Consider the following 21,477-nt stretch of genomic DNA (forward strand, 5'->3'; position numbering starts at 1 on the left):
CGTGGGCTTGGTCCAGTGGGATTGCCTTGCAAGATATCTGTATGGCGGCAGGCTGGGCCTCCCCGTCTACATTTATAAGGTTTTATAACCTCGAGGTTCCCGCTTTGCAAGCTAGGTTGCTCTCGGTTTAATTTTTCAGTATTGCCCGCCCGATGCTATCGGCTCGGGATGCTGAAACTGCTAGAGCGGCGATCACTGATCGCCTATATACTTCTGTGGGCAATACGTTAGTCCCCCATATTTACCAGTCCAGGCTGAGTTCGCCCTGGCTGTGTGGAACACTTGATATAATATGCTCTTATCAGAGCTCAATATTACAGGAATGATGCTATCCTAGCCCCTCTTCCCGGATTCTCTGTGAGTCCCTTGTGATTAAGCACTGTATGAGCCCCGGGCACCTGCCCTTGGGACGTTAGTGTTATGTCTCAAGCACGCACGGCGTTTTACATTGTGTTCCCCTAGCGTAAGATATTCTTACGCAAGTACGAGAGACCTCTCGTAAGAGAACGTACTCGGTTACTAACGTAACCTCGGTTCTCTCTAGAAGAGGGAACGAGTACTTGCGTATCTTGCCGTGCATGCGTCATGTTCTGATTCGCTTCTGCGATGAAAAAACTGACCAAACCAGCCTCTCTGGGCCGTATTTATAGCCCTGGCCCCACCCGATTTCGGCGGGACATGACGTATTGGGCGCGAAGCGCCCTCATTGGTTATGACGTCATGAGGAGCCTCCATCGATAGGCTGGTGCAGTTGCCGCAGAGCAGCCAATGGGCGCGCGAGCTGTCTCGCCCATGTCTGCATGCTGCTGCAATGCGTTTTACATTATTACAAAATTAAGGATAATTTTTGGCTTCAATATCTCGAGGAAAAGAGGTTTTCCCCTAGCGTAAGATATTCTTACGCAAGTACTCGTTCCCTCTTCTAGAGAGAACCGAGGTTACGTTAGTAACCGAGTACGTTTTAAAACAAGACGATGATTATCTAGTCGCTCAGTCAAGGTTTAGTTACAACTCTGCACTAATGCAATAATGAAAGCCATGTATTGACATTGACTATTGATAGGCTCCATTGAATTTAAAATGTTGATTGGCTGGAGATTCTGGTCAATATGGATGCACATCCCTCAGTAAATAATAACCATCAAGTATCAAGAATTACTTTTATCATTTAAAACACAGTGACATGCTATGGCGCCATTTTAGCTTTTATTCATTCACAGGATATGCATTTTTGATATCAATAATTAAATTTGTACTATTTAAAATGTGAATTCTTGATATTAAGAATGAACTTTTTACTAGTAACAATGTCTTCTGATATCAGGAATTACATTTTCACTAGAACTAGTTAAAGGAGGGATTGTAGTGGGAACACTGGGGTGTCAGGTGTGACTGTGTGGCAATGGCAAATGGTTCATGGCTCATGGGTCAGGTATGAGGGCCCCTAAACAGAATTTTGCTTAGGGCCCCAGGGAGGTAAGGATCGGCTCTGATTTTAAGTCATTTTAAAGGCTATTGTTCACTGGATATTTATTTTTATTTTTTGGGTTGTAATAAAAACCTATACCTATAAAAAAACAACAACCTATTACTCGATTAATCTTCAAAATAATCAACCGATTACTTGATTACAAAAATAATCGTTAGTGACAGCCCTAAATACCATTATACTCTGGAATGAATGTTTACTATAATCAAAACACTATGATATTCACAAGGTATTTGAATGCCACATGTTACAAGAGAACATTGACGGAGGTTTTCGCTTCAGGCTCACCGTGGAGTGTAAGGCACTGAGGGAGGTGGAGGGATGTACAGGTCCAGTATGGCAGGCTTGTCCTTTCTACTGCACAGTTTGGCAGATTCGTCTGGTGACTGACTCTTACTGGGAGAGGTGGAGCTCTGTAGAACATGAGGAAAACCTTTTGTAAAACATCTCTTCACAAATTAAAAGGCACATATCATCAAGACATCACTAAATGGAGTAACAAATAATAAACTGATATATCAATGTAGCAACATTTGATCAAACAAAATACTTAATATGATGTGTTAGGAAATAAATGGATTATATGTATACAGTATAATATAATGATTAATTATATTTTTTCAAATGATACAACAATAGATCAACTGTTCAAACAATATTAGACATTTAAGTGTGACTCCAAAATCTTTTTGGGATCACTGTATAAACCGAAACAAGCCCCGCACATGACATGCAAACAAAAAATATATATAGCGTGGCCACAATTTACTAATTCATTCACTTGTTTTAGTTAAATCATGGCCATGAATTAAGAATTCATTGACAAAATGTATTAATTTGTTTCCTCAGTTTAGTAAATCATGGCCACGTTGAACTACTTCGTTCCCTTGTTTGATTTAACTAATTTAAGTGAACGATTTAGTAAAACGAGGCCATGATCCTGCATGATTTCCTGCATGTCATGTGCGGGCCTCCATAATAAACCACAGCACTTTGTTCAAATAATATTGCTGACATTCCCTTGGTGTAACTAGAGCCCTTTAATGATTAGAATGATTTCTGAAGGATCATGTGACACTGAAGATCGGTGTTGTTCACAATACATTACGTTTTAAAATATATTCAAATAGAAAGCAGTTCCTTTTAATTGTAATAATATTTCACAATATTACTGTTTTTACTGTATTTTTGATCAAATAAATACAGTCTTTGTGAGCATAAGAGACAAAAAAAAAAAAAAACATTGAACTTTTTGACCAGAAGTGTATACTTGGTCATATAGTATAAAATTAATATTTCATGCATGTATTCTTCCATCAGAAAACACAATTCAGTTCACTTCTATGTTCATGTGAGAGTTGATGACTGTTAATGCGTTATGAATGACTCACCTGAGGCACGGGCGGTTTCCAGCGCATGTTTTTGAGAGGTGCTGGGGTAAATCCTGAGGTTCCTGTGGGTCTTTTCTTTAAAATAAGAACTACACGTTTAGGGTCCTCTCTGAGCTTGGCCACCAGGTTCTTCAGCTGCCAGCCCACCTGGAGCAAACAAGCACAAGCCCTTAAGAACTACTGAAAAGAATTCTGCTCAGGCTTTTCAGATTATCATAGGCACAATCATGGCACAGTCCCGCAGAGAACGCACTTCTGAACATGAGTCTGCACAAATACGACTAATCGTGAAGAAATTGATCCAATATTGCAGACGGGGTGGAGAGAAATGACGTAATTACGAAAAACAAAAAGGGTTTATTTTAATAGAAAATACCATTGTACAATACAAAAAACTTGTGGGAATAAAGAAATGCTTACCACTGTTTGCTGGTTGACCTGGATGACCTCATCTCCAGCGTGGATCTTGTGTGTCAAATCTGCTGGAGACTAGAGGGGACATTCTATAAGTATTTGTTTTACTTTAAATATTCACATTCTGTCAAAACCATTTGTAATTGTTGTAAACAAGATGCAATCCCTAGCCCCCTCACTAAATATATAAATAATTTTAAATAAGAAAAAAAATTGGCCCTTTTTTATCACTAATGAATTAAATCAAATTTTTTTGAGCTGGCCAGATTTGTTGAGTTTGAAGTTGTGGGTTCATAAATAGGCATCACCACAAACAGAAATAAAGGCACAACATATATGCATGCACATGAATCAAAACATGAAATACAAAGTAAGAGCATGTCTTCTAAAGAACAGTGTACATTATATGAACACATGCTTTACAGATTTTCTCAAATTCAATTATCAAATTGCTGGGCATAACTTGTTTTTACATATTTCTAAAATGATCAACCTAGTGTTCATTTTCATTAATAAAAACTATGATGATTTTTTTTCTTTTGCTGAATATGGAGTTATTGGAATTACTATTAGGTTTAAATTTTTGAGAGAAGTTTCTTGATTTACCAGTTTTTATAAGGTAGACAGAGATTGTTAATTGATATGATAAATAGTCAATGATGAGGTACAATAAATCATGCATATGGGTTGACATTCTCTTATAGGTGAAACGTGAAAGTGCAAAAATTCTGATGAAAAAAAGTATTATTTTGAGCAAAATAATCTTTATTACCAGTTTAACCATTATGCAGCATGACGGAAAATGTGATTAAGTTTTCATTGACTAAAACTAAACTAAAATGCTCAGACATTTAGTCGACTAAAACTTGACTAAACAAAAACCGGACAAGGTTGACTAAATGATCATGATAAAAAACGAAGTACATTTAATAATAAAAAAATAGCTGACAAAATGAATACTAGATGCATCACACATTACAGCTGTGTTTTCAGTGGCGTCGCTGTTAAAGGGCCGCACGCAAAAACAAACAACACACCTGTGTAGTATAATTCACTAACAAATGACTTGTATGAGCTGTTGTTTTTAACGAATTGTCCAAAAGGTTTTGAGAACAGGTTTGACTCAGTCAAGCTTTTGTTGTTTTGTAATAAAAATAAACGATACCATGACAATAAAGCAAATGTCAGTGTGATTAACAATCTGAAATTAATCATCAATTGTGGTGCATGAATCATCACTTGAGCAGTGGGAATTTAGCTTCGGAGCAGAAGCGTTGTGCAATTTTGACATTGTCTAGAATGTCCGTTATTAAACAGGTCACAAAAAGTCAGGGGATTTGCATGTTTAAGGCAATGAAATTATAATTTTTTTAAACATTAAAAAAATTAAAGCGACAGTTCACCCAAAAATGAAAATTCATGAAAATGTGGACTAAACTCCTCAATTCGTATGCATCAGTTTTACATTCTCTTTATGAACTTTCTTAAGTGTCAAAGCGGTAGTTGCTCAATATCATCAATATCAATATCAATATCACAGTTGCTCAGTGTCAAAGTGGTAGTTGCTCAAGTGGTAGCGATGTCAATGGAGGGACAGAATAATCTCATATTCTATGATCTAAAAGATCTTCATTTGAGTTCCGAAGATGAACAAAATTCTTACGGGTTTGGAACGAAACGAGTGTGAGTAATTAATGACAGAATTTTCATTTTTGGGTGAGCTAACCCTTAAACATCATCATGTTCAAGATTTACTACTTGTGATCTTCAATGATGGCTAGCATGTAAATCCATACAACCATCTTTTCTTTGCAGAGACGATACAGAATCTGAATCGATGAATATATTGATAACACTATCAAAATTTCAAATAACAGAATAACTCCCATCTTTTCTTCTATGCTATTTAAAAAAATTAACAGCTTTATATTTTGTGAATTTAATCTAAATACTTTAAGAATCCATGGACATGTTGAAAATTATTCACAAACCTCTGAAATGACATTTATGCATGCAGAAGACTAAGATTAAAGTGGCTTGTATTGCATTCAAGATATAGATTTTACAGAATCAGTTCATGCATTCTCAGGAATGCAATCTAATTAAACTTGACATGTATGGCAACATTCTTACTGAGAAAGTACAATGTGCGCCATCTGGAGCCCTAACAAACACTGTTCAGTCTGCAATCTAAAAGAAGCCCCATCTATTTCTGAGTTTGTTCATTTAGACTGAACATTACGTGCACACAGAGGCTAAATTTATCTCAGCCATTGGCATCAAAAAGCGAATAGAGATGAATCAAATGCTTATGTCATCAGAGCCCTTACTCACATGTTCAGTGGTGCCAGTGATGACGTGAAGCCCATCGTAGGTGGATTTGATGTACATGCCCTGAGCAACAGGAAGACAGGGAGAGAAAACATGAAAAACAACAGAAATAGAGAGAGAGCAGCACTATATACAGTTCTCAGACCGGATCCTGCAAACATGCAGAGAAAATAGAAGTCTGATTCATATTCTATACGCTAGTTTCATTTTCTGACGACAACTGGTTTTACTTAGCTGGTCCAAGCTGGTCATTTGTAATCAAAGCCGACAAGGAACACCATCTCGGTTATGCTGGTGGTAGACCATCTTAGACCAGCAATAAAGAAGTACCAAAAAGTTTAACATTTTCAGTGGTGACTAATCTGAATCCTTCTGATTGGCCATTGCGTTCATGAGCTCAATAGAAACGTGTGTGATTGGTTAGAATGCTCCACAGTGCAAAAACGTTAAAAATAAATCTGATACAACATGAGCAGCTCGAATGTAATGCAGCAATCAACACTTTTCATTTCTTTTTCACATTTCACTTTAATTGGAACAGCCGTAATTGTGCAGGTGCATTTTTTCCTCTACATTTTGGTATCTTTTTTTCCCCAAGCCCTCGTTAAATTCAGACCCTGTTTGACACCCTTTTGTTTTCATTACATGGAACACAAAAGGGAAACATACTGAAGGATTTGATTGCACTGATGCAAAAGCACCATTAAAAAGAGTCATAAAAGCAGTCCACATAACTATAATCAAAGACTTCTGAATTCATAATTTTATTTATTGATAGTGTTGGGACGACATGCTGTCCAGACCAGACAAATAAAGTGAAACTATGGCTTCGAAAGTTCAGTGATCCCTGGAATCACTTTGATAATGAAAATATGGTAAAGTGCAAGATGTACAGAGCAAATCTGTCATATACATGACATTATAATGAGAACAATATAGTAATACAATTTTATTTGTGATTTAGTTGCCCTTGTTTTAGCGTGCTGTTGCTAGAAGAGTGCATTCACAACTATCAACGTCAAGTCCATGACACTAGTGTGCTTTTGTGCAGATTAAAGTCCTAATATTGAGCTTAATTGGATAGTTCACCCAAAAATGACAATTATGTCATAATTTACTGACCCTCAATTTGTTCCAAACATGTATGAAGTTCTTTCTTCTGCTGAATAAGAAGATATTTTGAAGAATTTCAGTAACCAAACAGTTGATCGGTCTTCCATAGTTTTCCAGAATTTTTTTTTTTTGGTAAACTATCACTTTAAGTTGTTTAAGTTATATGTATGTATTTGACAAGAAATCAACAGTTCAAGTTCACTTATGCATTTGTGTCATTTTGTGTGGATATATAGAATTTGTAATATTATGTTTTGAATATATATCTGAATAATCTTATTAGATAATCTAGAATTATGAGTTTGATTGAATTTAATTAAATTTACCAGTATATATTATTGACCTATTTAAAAATGTACTGTATTTAAAATGATCATATTCCTTTTCGATGTTTCTCATAAAAATAAAATAAAAACAACTGATGATATATAATATATTATACATAAATATGTTTTAGTTAAAATTGAGTACTCATTTTATTGATCTATTGAGTACTTGAAAGGAAAACTGGCTAAAATGCACAAACCTAAAACTTTCTTTAAATGTTTTCCTTTTGTGTTTGAATGGCATGGGTGTGAGTAAATGTTGAGAGAATTTTAATTTCTGTCGTTATGACCCGGTTTGAGATGTCCTTTTTAGGAATAACATAAAAACATTATGAATATAAATAATGATTATAAGTAATAATTCTCACCAATCCCTCTCCTGGTTTGATGTTGGTCAGCTGAACTTCCTCCAGACATGCTGACTGGCTCATGAGAGGATCAGACGTGGTTCTCACAGTCTGGTCACAAATACCGTTCAACACCTTTGACTGTAATTCAGGAGAACAGAGTGTTTAGAAAAACAGTCCTGCATGAATTACATCTTCAAATTCTGTCACTCAGGATGTTTTCTGTGCATTTTTGGTTTCCAGAGTCTAAATGGACTAACATGTTGATTGTAACAATAATATAAACACTTATTTTAATTTAATCTAATGCAATCTTTAATCTGTGCCTAGAAAAACAGATACACTTTCAAATTCCACATGAATCCACCCAAGCCAAGCACATAAATAAACCACAGGGCCTGCATAAACAAAGTGAATGCTATCCGAGCTTTGATTTAATTTTCCGCTCAGTGCACAAGGACAGGAGTGTCAACAAACTGAACTGTAACATTCTGGATGAAACACTGGAGAGAACAGCATTAAACAACATGGTTTCATTTGATTTATTAATAAGTCGCTGTTGGAATTGTACTTACCCCCAAACTTTTGAATGGTAAACTGTGCAAAGTATAACCTTAATATAGTAAAGAGCTAACCTATAAAAAATTATTTAGCTGGTATAAACTGATATGTTCAAGTTTATGTATAGGTTGGTTCAGTGATGTTAAATAATATTTTTGACTAAAAGCATATATTTTATGTTACCATTTTTAAGTTACCACTTTTTGTGAACTTAAGACTGTGACAGCTTTGCCATCACAATTATTTACAATTGTAACAATATTCAACAATATTAGTGTTTCAATGTAAAAAAAAAAAAAACTGTAAAAAACTTTTGACCTGTAGTTTATATTTGTCTTGTATTGCAGACAGCCCAATTATACTATCAACTTCTCATGAATGGGCTGCCTTTCTTTCTTCCGCAGATGCTTGACAGGGAAGGAATACAGGACTCAACCCATTCAAGCTTTGTGTGTGTGATTTTGTCAACCTATTATGCCTAGACTTAATGCAAGAGCGTGTGCTTGCATGTCAATTCTAAACTTCCTTCACCCTTCCCAATATGCACGTATGACATGTGTGAACACATGTATTCACATTTCACTGCACTTGAGCAAGTCCCTCTGCTTTTAGACAAAACAATATATTCTATGCAATATTCTATGCTTAATGCATTTTTTTTATCAACACTTGAATGTGTGTAAGTTTAATAAAAAAGCAAAATTTTTAGCTAAAAGCTGAGAAAATCATGTTTTTGTCAAAGACTACGTCTGGATCAGATTCAGAACGATGATCAAAACCTAGATGGAGTAGATCGAGTCCATCAACACCCCCAAAGCTTCACAGTCCTAGAGTTCGTCCTGGGGCGACATTTTATTCAGTAACATTAGGCAGATTTGCTTTATATGCTTTATAAAGTTGATGATCGCGTTATTTTACATCAAAAGTCTCGATGATGTAAAATGCTGGATGGCTGAGAATTTTCTCCACTTAAATGAGAGCAAAACTGATGTTGTTTTGGCCCTCTTAGCTCTTCGCCACTCATCTCTAGCTACTTGGGGCTACTCTCCAGAAATGTTCACCCATGCGCAAAAAATCTGGGTATATTTTTTGACTCCGAGTTGAATTTTGCAAAACAAGTTAGTGCTGTGGTGAAAACTAGTTTCTACTACTTAGCTAAAATTAAACCTATGTTCTCATCTAGAGATTTGGAGACGATCATCCATGCTTTTATATCATCCAGACTGGACTACTGTAATGTGGTGTATTTAGGACTCTCTCAGTCATTGGTGAATCGATTGCAGCTGGTTCAAAATGCCACTGCTAGACTATTGACCGGTATGAGAAAGAGGGACAGAATCACCCCGATTCTAACATCTCTTCAGTGGCTACCTATCAGATTTCGGATCGACCTCAAGGCCCTATTAATAATTTGTAAAATTTTAAATGGTCTCGCGCCCTCCTATCTTTCAGATCTTATTATTCCGCACCAGCCAGTAAAGAATCTGAGATCGGCAGATAAATTATTGCTCCAGGTACCGACTCAAGCGAAAAAGGTGATCGCGCCTTTCCGATAGCCGGTCCTAGGTTATGGAATAACTTGCCACTTGCCATCCGCTCTGTCCCCACTTTGCCCTCTTTTAAAACGGCTTTGAAGAAGCACTTTTATAGCTTGGCGTTTGACTCTGACCCAGGAGAGAACTAAATATTAATTTTATGTTGTTGCGTTTTGTATTTTCTGTGTTTGGTTTTATCGATGGCTTTGTACAGCACTTTGGGCTGCACTTGAGGCAGTAGAAATGTGCTGTATAAAAAAATAAAAATAATAATAATAATAATAAAAAAAAAAATATATATATATATATAATGAGACTTTCGCATTTTACCCCATGCCTGAGAATCTGAGAAATATAAAACTCTAAAACTAAAACGAGACACCTTATCTCCATTTACACAAGTGAAAGAAATAACAAATAACTTTATATATGAAAATGAATAATGGAAATGCAAAAGATACTTACAACATCCAAAACCTTCTCTTCCATGTCATACACAGTGCAGTCCTGTGCAGGAAAGAAAGAAAAATTGCAGAGCATGTTTAAAACCACTGTGAATAATAAAAACAAAAAGTTCAGATTCAGGAATGTTGTATAATTACAGAGCAACAGTGAATGACCTCCAGCCTCAAAAAAACAGCTTTCAGCCTTGAATCACATCTCCATGTCCACTCCGAGACAAGATAATTACACAACACATTGTGGGAATAAACCAATGTGAAGAAGAGAGAGACAAGACAAGACAAGACAAGGAAAACCAGCATCTGGTGCATTAAGGGTAGAAGGGGAAGAAACCTTCAATAAAGGCTTTTTTTTTTGTGATCAACTTTTTTGTACATTTGGTTTTATATAAAGGTCATTTACATATTGCCCAGATTCTTCACATGAGACATAAAAACCTTTATTCCACATCATTAAACTCCTGACTGGGCTCAACTCAACATCACAGTTTTTCTCAATCGATTTGACACATTTCTCCAAATGAATGTAGTTGCTCTCAAAATAATTAACACAGAAAACTAAACACACTCTTATGTTGGCGAAACAGTTCAGTATTCACTGCATAATGAAGCACTGCATTTCATTCAAGTGATGCATTAATCACAAATAAATATTAACATCAAAACTACAAAAGTGTGATCTCTGTTGATTTGATGATAAATTTAGCTGTAGATACACAAATACAGGAATGAAAATACGTGTTTTCCGTGTTCTTTAATCGTGTTCTTCAAAGATTGACGAGTTTAGTTGTATAATGATGAGTTTTCACCCCAAAAAATAAAATTAACTAAAATTAACTAAATAAATAAATAAATGTACTGCAATCATAGAATCAATCAACTTTATAGATCTTGCCTCTCATTTACATCTGGTCAAAGAGTTTCATCAACATCACAGCATATATTTTCACGAGTCATGGATCATATGGAAAAAAAAAGTTACTACATATTTTATGTATACCGGTATAATTATTTGGAATAATAATTATCTTCCTCATCTTCCTTTTCCCATTCTTCTTCTTTTTTCTTTATTTCCCCCTTTTATACTTTTTGTAATTAAGATAGCTGTGTAAACAATTAGGAAATTTGCATTTCCTGTGTTGTGTGAATAATATAACAAATAACAAGAGTTTTGTTTGTTGTGTTTCGAAAAATGGTGCACAAATGATTGTGATTTTTGTAAAACCAATAAAAAGAGCTGCAATTGTTTTTTCCTGAAATATTAAAGTTTTGGTTGGCTGTATGAACTACTGTGAAAACATTTGAGAATTTTGTTCACAGTGTTTTGAGAAAATGATGCATGTGATTTGTAATTAGCATGAAGTGAAGTTATTAACGTTATTTCGGGAGGAGTACGCCCATCTAATCTTCTTATTAATACCAAGGTATAAAAACTAGCCTCTTACCACTTCCTGTTGTTAGTTCTTTCTGCATCCCTCCACCTCCCCTTCTCCTCCTTTTGCACCATATTTTGCCTGTATAATAGGGGGGCAATCGGAGCTCGAGTAGAATATCCTCTCTGAACCCCTCTATAGCAGACGGCAAGCCAAATCTGTTTACCACTTACGATTACAAACTTGTGAAATGAAGGAAAATGTACAACCTGTTTGGGACAATAACAAATTGTTCAGACCACTGTGTTAATTGTTTTGAGAACAGTGACCTGAGTCTGGAGAAATGTGTCAAATCGATTAAGAAAAGCTGTGATAGAGAGTACCAGACACCCTTGAGCCCCTGTTGAAAACACCCATGCTGTTTCTGACCATTTTGGTCTAGGTGAGATCGCTACTGGCTCCACTTTACTCTCTATAGAAACTCTTGGTTGATTATGTCTCTCTCTCAACCACTCTCTTTCCTTAACTCTGTGTTCATTCCTTATCAATCATATGCGCTCAGTTACTGATCCACGGTAAAAATAATTTTAGTGTGTTTTTATAGGCACAAATGTGAAGTAAGGAATAATTAACAACCGGCCATTGAATTAATCAAAAAATATACTACAGCCACCAACTGAAGTGGAGTTACACCTTGAGTGTGCATTATTTTTCTAATAATTTAACAGCCCGGAGTCAATTATTCCATTTATACTATGGTTACCATGTAACCGAGAGAGATTAAGTATGTGTGAATTACTTGAGTCTGTGCATCTCTCAACAGTATTCGACAACAGCGCTTCACTAATAGTGAAGCTGTACGTTTAACTGCTTGAAGAACACCGACGTTCCTATCTCTCACAACTGAGAAATGTTCTGTAGTTTTCAGTTGTAATAAAGTCATAAAGTTTCAGGGGAAGTGCAAGTGTCTGTGCATGTGTATGTGTCCATGTATGTGTGTAAGTGTGAGTTTGTTTTGTATGTTTTGTATGAAATTAAATGTAATGTTTTTTACATTTGTAATTTAATAAAATGTAATTTTTTGCTATATATTTATTTGCTTGTTCAAAGTGATCATGGGTTTTGGTTCTTTTGCTGTTGAAGGCTGTTAGAACCTTTAAAAAAAAAAAAAAAAAATTGTTGAAGTGATAAGGAACTGTAATGCGGTCAAGAAGACCTGCCTGGAACTACTTTAGCTGCGTTCTTCAAACAACCAGAATCAAGAAAACAAACTACTGCCCCGCAGTATAGATGAAAAAATAAATATAAGTATCTTCACTTTCACAGAAAGTGAAAGTGCAATATGAAATCCGTTTTTTCTAAATTTTAATTCTTCTGTACGGCATTTAATTGTTAAATAAAATTTTAGCATGTCTAATTAATTGAAATTATGAAACTTATGCAAATAATGCAATATAACAATAATTTAAAGTTTAGCAAAAATTATATTCTTAGGACCCTAAGAAATGGGTTTAATTTTTTCTCAAATTCCATTTCATTTTTTTCTGAATTCTGTTTTTCCATTGTATTTTTTTCTGGATTCCATTTTAATGGTTTAATTCAACTTTAATAATCAAAAACATGTCTAATCAACTGAATTCACAAAACTACAACAACTTATTATTTGTTACCTTTTATTTACTATGAAAAAAATAAAATTATTATTATATATAATGTTTTTGTTGTTGTTGTTGAAAAGCTGTGTTGTGAAGTTACATTTTTTCTGGATTTAAGATTTGAAACAAATATATTATCAAAAACAGTGGTTTAAAACAAAACCCAAATGAAACCACAAGTGCGCTCAGTTACTGATCCACGGTAAAAATAATTATTTTATTTTATTAGGAATAGCTCCATTAAAAATGGTTTTATTGGCAAACAATATGGCAAACAAAGTGGTAAAAAAAAAAATTAAACATGGAAGACAAATTGTGTGATTATTCCTTTAAAAAATAATGTTTTAATAATTGTATTATCATTATTATTTTGAGAGGTACTGTACAATAGTAATATATTTCTGTCACAATTTCTTCGAGTTGTCGTGAAGACCTTTAAGTTTGTGCATGTATATGATGATAGTTTTATCAAATTAAATGGTAAGATGCTGGTGAAGTGACTCTGCAAGCAGCTCTGGACATGAAGTTCGTGTGTTCATGTCCTCATATAGTGGTAGAATGGTAGACAAAACCATTAATTCACACAGAGACAAGATTCCACAATTCTGACCACGTTTTCCACATCGCTGAAATGATAGGGTTCTACATAGTCAGCCAAGATCCAACCCAAACCATGTAGTCACTCCACAGCTTCCACAGAATAGTTCATTTCCCAAAAAGAAAATCTATGCAGGGCTGTCATAATGTTAAAAGTCTCTCAAATTCTTAAAAGACTTCCTACTGTGTGAAAACACCAAAACAAATTCATGAAAGAAATGAGGAATTTCTTCATTGAAAACCGGTACTGATCAATCTGCTAATGTCAAAAACTCATTTAATATTGAAACATTCTATTAAACAATCTAAACATGAATACTAGCCAAGGAACGAGACAGGAGAGTATGTACTTATCAAACCAATATCCATCTTGAAGTATCTCTGATTATGGCAGCTATGAAAGCGCTCTTGCAGAAGGCAACCACAAGCAAGGAAGATAACATGGAGGAATGTTGGCAGCCATGTTGAAGAGCATCCTGGCTTGTGTTAAAGAAACTGTAAACTCAGAAGCTGTGACTGATGTGTTGGGGGGTCTGAAGTAAATCCCCCAAAGCAAACACAGCAAGACAGCACATGGTCAGATAACTAGCTTCAGACTTTCAGACTTCAGCTTTTCAGCTCTAAATCCCCCACTGTGAAATGCATGAGAGCTTAAAAAATGAACATGTGTGTCTGTCCTAAAAAGCCACACTGACCTGTTGAACTGTAGTGGTCAGTTCCAGACACAACTGAATGATCTTGTTCTTGGTGCTGGTGAAATCACTGATTCCCGTCAAGGGAGTTCTGCAGACAGAGGAAATTAAGGTTAAAGACTTTACAACAAATGTCACGCTGTGTAAAAGCACAGGACAACAAACTTCTTGCATAGGATTTTCTGATGTGGCCGAACTTTATTTCCATCTGGATTTTCTGAATCGGTGGTCATAAAAACTGGAGCTGGGATTAAACACATTACCATGTCAGCTCCATTAAGTGCAGTCAAACAGTTTCCATTTCTTTTATCCAGACAGATCAGAAGAATGACACCATATAACTTGAGAAAATATCACTGAATTTCTGTGGTTAAAACATCATAATAATAGTACCAGTGGCTTTGACTTTAAAGGAATGTTCTTTTGTGTCATAATATCCACACAAAATTGTGGTTAGAGTAAGGCACTTGAAAATCTAAGTAAACGGCCTTGCCCTTCAAGAGTTTAAAAGCAGAAACATAAAGCTTGTATTTTTGTTAATAAAACACTTGCATGAATTCTTTCAGAAATATTGTTCAGAAAGAAACAAATATTCAATTCCTTTTTGCTGTTGGACTTTTTTTTTTTGGTGGTGGTGGTGGTGGATGAACTTCTAGAATGAAACTAGACTAAACAAATTCTAACTCATATCAAGCATAATTTCTGTGTAGGGAATTTTTCTCTTTTTGTCAGAATATGTAGCGACAATAAATAAATAAAGACAGCGGATAAGTAATTACATTAAATTCAAATGTTCAATGTATTTTATGTTTAGTATCTTAGTTAGTTTAACGACATGCAATGTCAAAAAATAAAATAAAAAATAAAAATTCCTTTAAGACAAGTCAGCTCACTCTGTCACACAGCTCACTCTGTGGCCATATTTATATCGCCCTTGGGCCACACTTTCTAGTCATGCAAGTACTACAACTATTTACTTGAATGGAGACCCTGACTCTGTTAACTGTCTGTCGAAATGGAAAAAAGCAATGCTACATTTTGTCTTATGATTGAATTCCATTTCTGCGGCATTTTGCATCTCCACACCAAATGAACTCTTAATGCACTGCACTACAGCCGTGTTGAGCCATGCTTCTAGGAAAAACACAATTGACTCTTTTAACTTTAAGGTGGGAAAACAGCCGCAATTTTGGTTCCTTGCCGCCTTTGGCTTTTGGCTTGCTTAGATGGGGGACACGTAATATTGAACAATATTTTTGATCTGCCTGCATTGACACCATTATATGAGAACTGAACTGAGCTGGACGATGACATCACTGTTTTCTCCAGAACTGCTATATATATATAAATGAACTAAATTAATAACTTTTTTTTCAACAGAAATGAACCATCACTGAACTCACTTAAGCTGGACTATGATGCTATTTTCTTCTAGATCTGCTGTACAGCCGAAACAAACTTTGTTGCATTATTTTCCTGTTATCACTGTAAATCTGCTTTAAAATCAGTATTGTAAAAAGCCTATATGCATTTATGAGTGGATCATGTCTATTGGAACCATGAAAGGAACATTTTTGTGGTTTCTGGAGTAGCTGCACTGTAAAACTATTACTTTTTTTCTTAAGGAATAATAAAACAAAGATTATACTATTTCAGCATTCCTACTTCAAAATTCCATAATTATTTGTGAAATTTACAAGCAATTTCTGAGTGAAACACATTTTTTTCAGTGTATGTAGAGTGTTGTAAACCAGTCACTTATCAGGGTCCACTTCAGTAAGGATGCTGCCTATGTAGAGAGGATATAGCAAGGCAGCTAACTGGCATTTTGAACAAAGCTTCACAAAAATCTCACCCTTCATGGGAAAGATGTGGTTAGCTGTGCACAGACTGGTAAGGAAAGAAAGGAGGATTGTATCTGGTTACAACTGTCTGCCCTGTCTGGAAAAATCTGTAAGTGCTGCTCATGCAAGTCTAAGTTCAGACTCTGCAGTGAATTATATGAGCTTCTTCAGAGTTTCTTCAGAGTAAAAGCTCCTTATAAATCATCAGTGCACAACCTTTTACATGCTTAAATTCCCAATGAATGTCTCCATACATACATAAAGGAGCAATAGAAATAGAAATAAGCAACATAAATAATATGTAAAGAAATGATGACTAGGGATGTTTATACCTGTCCAGCCATGCCAGGAGGCTTTTGGCAGCTCCAATAAGTTCAACCACAGAGGAGAGGAATTCATTTGGGAGCTTGCTAGATGTGTTGCTTTCATACGTAGGACTCTTCCTGCGTTCTGATGTTGCATTGTGAAGGCTGTTGGTCACAGCTCTCATCTTCAGCACCAGATTCTTCAAGTTATCCGTTTCCACACCATAGTTCTGAGGAAGAGGCACAAAATGATATATTACCGTAAAGCCCAAAGTATACTTGTTTTTTATGTGTATGCTAGGACATGCGTACAGTGTGCATGATGTAAATATCGTCATCAGTATAGTACATGCTTACCGTACACACACAGCATGATTTTTCTAACTGCATGTTAATCAAGGCTGCGATTTAATTAAATGTATGTGCTGCGTGTTTCAGAGTGAAGCCGCTCACTGTTTTCAGCGTCTCAGAGAGGCTTGGTTCACAGCAAATGCTGCTCCACATGAACTCCATCTCTGCCTCTGTGAATCACCTTCCCATATTTGTAATGAGAAGCGCTTATCAACAAAAGAGTTGATACTATTTTTAAAGTGTGATGCTTTAATGTATGAACATGATGAAGATAAGACAGTCATGCATATTAGATTTTCTCCTAAATTGTGCAGCCCTACTGAATGTACACTCTGCTCGCACATACATCAAATTGTTGTTGTTGTAGTAATTCGTTTATCCACAAGGCGGCAACACTGGCCTTTGTGTTACATTTGAAAAGAAACTGAGACAGAACAACAAAAAAAGATGTCCACATTATGAGAACTTGTGTGAGGGGAGTTAAGAGATACATGCAACTCCAGTTTAAACGAGTACAAAGTCATTTTTATTGTTTATGGAGCGAAATAGCGAAGACACTGGACAAAGGTAAAGCTTTCTAGTGCGCATGTGTCGAGCGCTTGTGTTCGCGCATGCTATCAAACGGAGTATACTTTGAAAGGGTTTACATTCGGCTGAACGCATATGCTTTCAGCTATACAGGTATGGACATGTGACCAAACCTTTTCATTTTCATTACTGTGATTGGTTACAGTGGCATATTGGGTGATGCCATATAGTTCGCCGGGATAAGAGTCGAGGACTGTATGTGGAAGTGCAACACTGTTGAGGATTAGGTACACAGATTGTGATCATGCATTCAAAACCAGTTGACACAACACAACTGACAGAATGAAACAGAGGTCTTGAGATGTTTTTGAAAGCTTTTTCACTTGACACTCTGTTTTAAATGCAGTGCTCATGGTGTGAGATGCTGAAAAAACAGCAAGGCACAAAGAAGCGGTCTAAGTCTGACACATTGACCAGCTTCATCACCATCTTCCCAACACAAGCATTTAGCTGATTTATCTGTTGAGTACTCGAGCAGTTAAAATGACTTCAAATCCAAATGCATTCATTAAGCAGCTATACTAGAAACACATTTGCCTTCTTTATCCAGATTTAATTTTTTATTCACTATTTATTTCATTTTAGTTTAAAGAGTTGGTGATTCTTGCATGGCATTGACTGAGAGAGCTATTAATCCAATTGCTTCATCAGCAGTGAAAGATTCATCGGGTTGCAATCCACACCAATTAGATTTGCACATTACACTACCTAACAAGTTTACATTTCACTTCTGTTTTTTATGGTGTCCTTTTACGCCATGGATTTAAAACACTTGCTTGAGTTGTAAATAAAAACTTGATGCTTGATATGCCCAATACTATGTATTTAGTAGACAATTTCTATCCACTTCTGGAATGCAATGAATGTAGGCTTGTTCAGCAGATGCAGCAAAAAGTAAAGAGACTGTATTACATACATTGAAATTTAATCCACACTTAGAAGGCATCATTCTTGGTGTATTAAATTCAACACCCCATGCTCAACTGTTACATGATGTAAAGCAATTGCACTGCTTAAAATGTCACAGCCCTATTTAGACTCTAAAAATTGTTTGGCAAAATGTGTGCTGCTTGATTTAGCTGCTAAACCTGGCATCCCCCGTGCTCTACTTTTAAAATCTTGGAAAGGACAAGAGCATTCCTCCTGGTCTGGCAAATCTCAGTTAGCAAAAGTAGGCCTACTGCATCTAAGCCAAAACTGCTCATCTCTGAAAAAAAAAAAAAAAGTACTTCAGCTTGATCTGCTATGGTCTAGAAAGGATATTTCACCCATAAATAAAAATTATATCATCGTTTCCTCACCCTCATCAAATTGCAAACCAGTTTGTGATCAATTTTGCTTGCACATTCATATGTAGCAGCGCCAGGTTTGATGTCAATAACATCAAATGTAATTGGTTCACATGTCTTGCATCCCATCATTATGGATGTAAAAACTAAAGCAAGGCTTTTTGAGGTATAATAACAAAGATGTAAAAGAATAAATAACCAATTTGGCTCATATGGCTTCTCATATAAAGGGATATTTCACCGCTGGAAAGATGAATGTGTATTTAAATTGGGTCATTTATGTAGTAGAAATGTAGCCTAAAAATCTAGACGCACCCTAGCGGCAGCAAATTTTATTTTGCAGCCAGGGTCGTCTAGCAACTCTCCGTTGACTTTCGAGCTGGAAAAACCAAACTCTAGTCAGGCCAATCACATCGTGTATAGAGTCGGTGGGCACGCTTAACAATGACGGCAGAGTTGTGACGGTTCCGTGTGAATTCCCTGTTACTTGAAAACAAAGAATGGCGGATGCTGCTGGCGAACAGCGGTCTTTCAAATCGGCTTTGGCCGCGACTCTGGAGGACTTGGAGTTAAGCTTTTCTTTGAGAAAAGAACAAAGAACGGCACTGAAGTCATTCTTAAAAAAGGAAAATGTGTTTAGAGTTTTGCCGACCGGATACGGCAAATGTTTAATCTATCAACTAGGAGCTAGCTGGTGGGAAAAAGCTCTGGTTGGTTGTAGCGCTATCCTATTGCGTGCAGAGGGAATTTGAAAGACATCCGTTTATCTCGGACTGAGCCCTGCCAATGGTGTGTTCCCAGACCCAACATCTCGATGTGGGTCTGGCTTGTAAAGCTAGTAGAAATGTGAAATTAATTTAGAAGTTGGTGCCTTCTAGACAGAGAAAAGCCAGAAAATGTATTTTTGGCTAATGTGGATGAAAGAAAACAACTCCCAGAATGCACTTGCTTCGCTGCCATACGAGGCCACTCTCAATTGCACAGTCATTCGAAAATACTACAGGCTTTCTACTGATACAAAGCTTAATGCTAATCGGTGAAGTAACCCTTTAACGACATGTAGGGCTAGTTTCACACACAGGGCTTAGATTAAGCCTGGATTAGGCCTTAGTTAAATTAGGACATTTAAGTAGCTTTTATAAATGTTCCTTAGAAGAAAAAAAACACATTTCTGATGTGCATCTTGAGACAAAACAATGGCACTGACATAATTAAACATTTCAGTGCAAGTTGCTTTCAGTTAAGACTCAAACATGCATTTTAGTCTGGGACTAGATTTAAGCCTTGTGTGAAACCGGGCATTATAGTGCTATAGCTCTGGACAGCCACTGATCTCTGCCTGCTTTCACTAATAAATGTTGATAGTAAATGCTGATCTATATTAGGTGAACTATTCCTTTAAGCAGCAAACTATTACACTACCAGTCAAAAGTTTAGAATAATCAATTTATAATCATTATTTTTAATGTTTCTGATAAATGTAAAGTTTTTGTGGAAACCGTGATAAACATTTTTTTAGGATACTTTGATGAATAGAATTTCCAAAACAATATAAATCTTTTGGAAGATTCTAAATGTATTTACTGTCACTTTTGATCAATTTAATGCATAAAAAAAATTTAAAAAATGTATCATAGTGTATCATACAAAAATTCCACAAAATATTAAGCACCAAAAACAGTTTTGAAGTAATGGTAATACTGGAGTAATGATGCTGAATATTCAGCTTTGATCACAGGAATAAATTACATTTTTAAATATATTTAAATAGAAAAAAGTTTTTTAATTGTAATAATATTGCACAATATTACTGTTTTTACTGTATTTTTGATCAGATAAATGCAGCCATGAAAAAAATCTTAATTATTCCAAACTTTTAATTAGCAGTGTAAATGTGCATTTAATAATAACTGCTAAATAGTTGCCCTGATTGTAAAGATTTGAATGTGACATATCCAGAAAGTCTAATACTCCTAAAGGATAACAGTATGGCCTTCTGACCGTTGGTGATGGCAGCACTACAGTCTTTGCATTTTAAACTGCTCACATTGCCAATTCATGAGTATGTTCATTTGAGAACATATGCAGTTTTTACTGTTTCATGGATCCTCTGAAATTCACAGACCCATAATGCTGCAGAAAGACAAAGCTAGACAGCGTATTTAGCTTTCTGTTCAATTCTTGTCTGCTGACTAGAGGTACTTGATTCAACATTAATATCAGCACGACAATATTACACTGGTACACACATTAACATTCATTCCAGACAACTGAATGATCAGAAATTATATAAGTCCTGAAATGAGACCGTGCTATAACTCCCCAATGCGCTTTGAGGGTTTATATTTATCAAATGATGGGGTTAACTACACCTGATATGGTTTGAAGAAATGAGAGATTGGTTTCCTCCATCAGGGCAAAGTTTATAGACGCTCTCACAGATGGAGGTGGGAATGTGTTTCCTGTTCAGCATGAAATAGACTTAAGGACACTCCATCAGGGAAAGATCTGGAGCAATGCTAACACTAACACACAGCACTTTCTGCATCTAATACTTGGCCTGAGTGCGTTTAATATCATTTCCAGTGCTATGAGACAATAGGAGACTCTTTCCATCGAGGACGCTGCTGTGATTTAGGGACAAAACAGATGTATAAGGTTTGGGGAGATGATCTGGAAAAATCATTATGAGTCTCATTCTAAATCATTAATCCTTCTTGATGCATTTCACAAATTGTGTTAATTGACATTTTAGGAAATACCTGAGATTCTGTCTGTATATTTGTACACTATTTTATCTGAGGATTTATTACAT

At 35.8% G+C, this 21,477-nt stretch overlaps 1 protein-coding gene across 3 annotated transcripts in view; it reads right to left on the bottom strand.

Annotated features, from left to right (window-relative positions):
• LOC309479354 (connector enhancer of kinase suppressor of ras 3-like) overlaps positions 1 to 21,477 on the bottom strand; it is a 76,250-nt gene that overhangs the window by 32,938 nt on the left and 21,835 nt on the right. For all 3 annotated transcript variants that reach the window (XM_082143437.1, XM_082143436.1, XM_082143438.1), the window contains exons 3-10: positions 16,462 to 16,664; positions 14,289 to 14,376; positions 9,973 to 10,014; positions 7,433 to 7,552; positions 5,629 to 5,688; positions 3,301 to 3,369; positions 2,881 to 3,027; positions 1,778 to 1,902 (exon numbers count right to left, since the gene is read on the bottom strand). In XM_082143437.1, coding sequence (XP_081999563.1) covers positions 1,778 to 1,902; positions 2,881 to 3,027; positions 3,301 to 3,369; positions 5,629 to 5,688; positions 7,433 to 7,552; positions 9,973 to 10,014; positions 14,289 to 14,376; positions 16,462 to 16,664 — 854 coding nt within the window. The remainder of the gene's footprint in view (positions 1 to 1,777; positions 1,903 to 2,880; positions 3,028 to 3,300; positions 3,370 to 5,628; positions 5,689 to 7,432; positions 7,553 to 9,972; positions 10,015 to 14,288; positions 14,377 to 16,461; positions 16,665 to 21,477) is intronic.

The sequence above is a fragment of the Leuciscus leuciscus genome (genome assembly GCF_965113295.1).
Source record: "Leuciscus leuciscus genome assembly, chromosome: 17".
NCBI classification, from domain to species: domain Eukaryota; kingdom Metazoa; phylum Chordata; class Actinopteri; order Cypriniformes; family Leuciscidae; genus Leuciscus; species Leuciscus leuciscus.